The sequence below is a fragment of the Salvelinus sp. IW2-2015 genome, linkage group LG26, assembly GCF_002910315.2.
Source record: "Salvelinus sp. IW2-2015 linkage group LG26, ASM291031v2, whole genome shotgun sequence".
Taxonomy (NCBI): domain Eukaryota; kingdom Metazoa; phylum Chordata; class Actinopteri; order Salmoniformes; family Salmonidae; genus Salvelinus; species Salvelinus sp. IW2-2015.
In genome coordinates this window covers 5005693-5009303 of record NC_036866.1, presented here as the reverse complement: position 1 = coordinate 5009303, position 3611 = coordinate 5005693, and the positions used below count along the sequence as shown (strand labels likewise).

Genomic DNA, 3611 nt, shown 5'->3' with positions numbered 1-3611 from the left:
GCCCAGTACATCACTGGGGCTTTGCTGCCTGCCATCCAGGACCTCTACACCAGGCGGTGTCAGAGGAAGGCCCTAAAAATTGTCAAAGACCCCAGCCACCCCATCATAGACTGTTCTCTCTACTACTGCATGGCAAGCGGTACCGGAGTGCCAAGTCTAGGACAAAAAGGCTGAGGTAGTTTTTACTTCAGTTTTTACCCCCAAGCCATAAGACTCCTGAACAGGTAATCAAATGGCTACCTGGACTATTTGCATTGTGTGCCCCCCCAACCCCTCTTTTACGCTGCTGCTACTCTCTGTTTATCATATATGCACAGTCACTTTAACTATACATTAATGTACATATGTACATATTACCTCAATTGGCCCGACCAACCAGTGCCCGACCAACCACCAACCGGGCTATCTGCATTGTGTCCCGCCACCCGCCAACCCCTCTTTACGCTACTGCTACTCTCTGTTCATCATATATGCATAGTCACTTTAACCATATCTACATGTACATACTACCTCAATCAGCCTGACTAACCGGTGTCTGTATGCAGCCTCGCTACTTTTATAGCCTCGCTACTGTATATAGCCTGTCTTTTTACTGTTGTTTTATTTCTTTACTCATCTATTGTTCACCTAATACCTTTTTTGCACTATTGGTTAGAGCCTGTAAGTAAGCATTTCACTGTATTCGGCGCACGTGACAAATAAACTTTGATTTGATTTGATACAGTCAACACCATGTAATGGTTAATATTTTTCTCTCCCTTATCTCTCTGTCATTTAGTGCTGAGGAGGCTCTCTCAACGGTTCAGGCGGTGTGTGAGGAGCTAAAGCAGAAACTGGAGCAGGCCGAGGTGGACAAGCGTAGTCATTACCTTAGTACGACCGCAGAGATCGACGACCTATACCGAACCAAGAGCACCCTGGAGGAGCGCCTCATCGAACTTATCAAGTACGACCTAGTCCCTCTGCACTATCCTGAGCGCCGGAATAGAAAGACAAAGCGACAGCTGAGTCTTTGATCTGTAGATCTAAGACAGGCTTTTGTTTAGAAACTGGAAAGGGTGTTGTTGTTTTCTGCCTTCGTTTGGGTGATCAGATAGCAAGGTCTGGTGCTACCCTCTTGGCTGAGTCCTGTGGGGATGCTCTCCCATAGCGAGCACAGTGTGGGTCTTTGTAATGCCATCTCACCACTGACAGTCTCATCTGACGAAAAGGAGGGAGAGAGGGATCTGATGAAAAGGAGGGAGAGAGGGATCTGATGAAAAGGAGGAGGGAGGGATCTGATGAAAAGGAAGGGGGATACTCTAAGGAGGAAGCACAGCTCGAGAGGGGATAATCAAGGAGGAAGACAGCGAGAGGGGGATATCAAGGAGGAAGACAGCGAGAGGGGGATATCAAGGGAGGAAGACAGCGAGGGGGATAGACAAGGAGGAAGACAGCGAGAGGGGAATATTAAGGAGGAACGCGGAGAGGGGAGTATCAAGGAGGGAAGACGGCGAGAGAGGGGATATCAAGGAGGGAGACCAGCGAGAGGGGGATATCAAGGAGGAAGACAGCGAGAGGGGGATATCAGGAGAAGGACAGCGAGAGGGGGATATCAAAGGAAGGACAAGCGAGAGGGGGATATCAAGGAGGAAGACAGCGAGAGGGGGATATCAAGGAGGAAGACGGCGAGAGGGGGATATCAAGGGAGGAAGACGGCGAGAGGGGGATATTAAGGGTGGAGGGTGAAAAAGTTGTTTGAGACAAAGAAAAGAGAGACGCTCTGAATTCCAAATCAACCTCTAGGCACTTCTGTAGTTGTGAAATGATCGGTTAGGTGTATCCAATTTGGAAAATGGGCATCTAGACTCCTAGAGGGCAATATACAATCATTGCTATATATCTTATACATATCCGATCCTTTCAGATCTGCCTAGGAGTTGTCCATTCGGAATTCAGAAAGAGTCCCAAGATATCAAGGAGGGAGAAAGCGAGAGGGGGATATCAAGGAGGAAGAACAGCGAGAGGGGGATATCAAGGAGGAAGACAGCGAGAGGGGGATATCAAGGGAAGACAGCGAGAGGGGATATCAAGGGAGGAACACGAGGGGATACAAGGAGGAAGACAGCGAAGGGGGATATTAAGAGGGAACAGCGAGAGGGGGATATCAAGGAGGAAGACGGCGAGAGGGAGATCAAGGAGGAACACGGCGAGAGGGGGATATCAAGGAGGGAGAAGGCGAGAGGGGGTATCAAGGAGGGAGACAGCGAGGAGGGGGATATCAAGGAGAAGACAGCGAGAGGGGGATATCAGGAGGAAGAACAGCGAGGAGGGGGATATCAAGGAGGAAGACAGCGAGGGGGGAATCAAGGAGGAAGACAGCGAGGGGGATATCAAGGAGGAAGACAGCGAGAGGGGGATATTAAGAGGGAGACAGCGAGAGGGGGATATCAAGAGGAAGACGGCGAGAGGGGGATATCAAGGAGGGAGACGGACACGAGAGGGGGGATATCAAGGAGGAAGACAGCGAGAGGGGGATATCAAGGAGGAAGACAGCAGGCAGAGGGGGATATCAAGGAGGAGACAGCGAGAGGGGGATATCAAGGAGGAAGACAGCGAGAGGGGGATATTAAGAGGGAGACAGCAGAGGGGATTGAAAGGAGGGGGATATCAAGGAGGAAGACAGCGAGAGGGGATATCAAGGAGGAAGACGGCAGAGGAGGATAATCAGGAGGAAGACGGCGAGAGGGGATATCAAGGAGGAAGGAGACGGCGAGGGGGGATATTAGAGGGGAGACGGCGAGGGGGATATCAAGGAGGAAACGGCGAGAGGGGGAATCAAGGAGGAAGACGAGCGAGGAGGGGGATATCAAGGAGGAAAGACGGCGAGAGCGGGATATCAAGGAGGAAGACGGCGAGAGGGGGATATCAAGGAGGAAACGGGAGAGGGGGAATCAAGGAGGAAGACGGCGAGAGGGGGATATCAAGGAGGGAGACGGCGAGAGGGGGATATCAAGGAGGGAGACAGCGAGAAGGGGGATATCAGAGAGGAAGACAGCGAGAAGGGGATATCAAGGAGGAGACAGCGAGAGGGGGATATCAAGGAGGAAGACAGCGAGAGGGGGATATTAAGAGGGAGACAGCGAGAGGGGGATATCAAGGAGGAAGACAGCGAGAGGGGGATATCAAGGGAGAAGACAGCGAGGAGGGGATATCAAGGAGGAAGACAGCGAGAGGGGGAATCAAGAGAAGACAGCGGAGAGGGGGATATTAAGAGGGAACGGCGGAGAGGGGGATATCAAGGAGGAAGACGGCGAGAGGCGGGATATCAAGGAGAGACGGCGAGAGGGGGATATCAAGGAGGAAGACGGCAGAGAGGGGGATATCAAGGAGGAAGACGGCGAGAGCGGGGATATCAAGGAGGAAGACGGCGAGAGGGGATATTCAGGAGGGAAGACGGCGAGAGGGGGATATCAAGGAGGAAGACGGCGAGAGGGGGATATCAAGGAGGGAGACAGCGAGAGGGATCAAGGAGGAAGACAGCGAGAGGGGATATAAGGGAGGAAGACAGCGAGAGGGGGATATCAAGGTAGGGGAGACAGTGAGAGGGGAATATTAAGGAGGAAGACAGC

General features: G+C 52.0%; 1 protein-coding gene across 4 annotated transcripts in view; it reads left to right on the top strand.

Moving 5' to 3' along the window:
- Nucleotides 1-3611, top strand: part of LOC111952405 (FYVE and coiled-coil domain-containing protein 1) — a 45214-nt gene that overhangs the window by 18364 nt on the left and 23239 nt on the right. For all 4 annotated transcript variants that reach the window (XM_023971032.2, XM_023971031.2, XM_023971030.2 and 1 more), the window contains one exon: nt 779-946. In XM_023971032.2, the coding sequence (XP_023826800.1) occupies nt 779-946 (168 nt within the window). The remainder of the gene's footprint in view (nt 1-778; nt 947-3611) is intronic.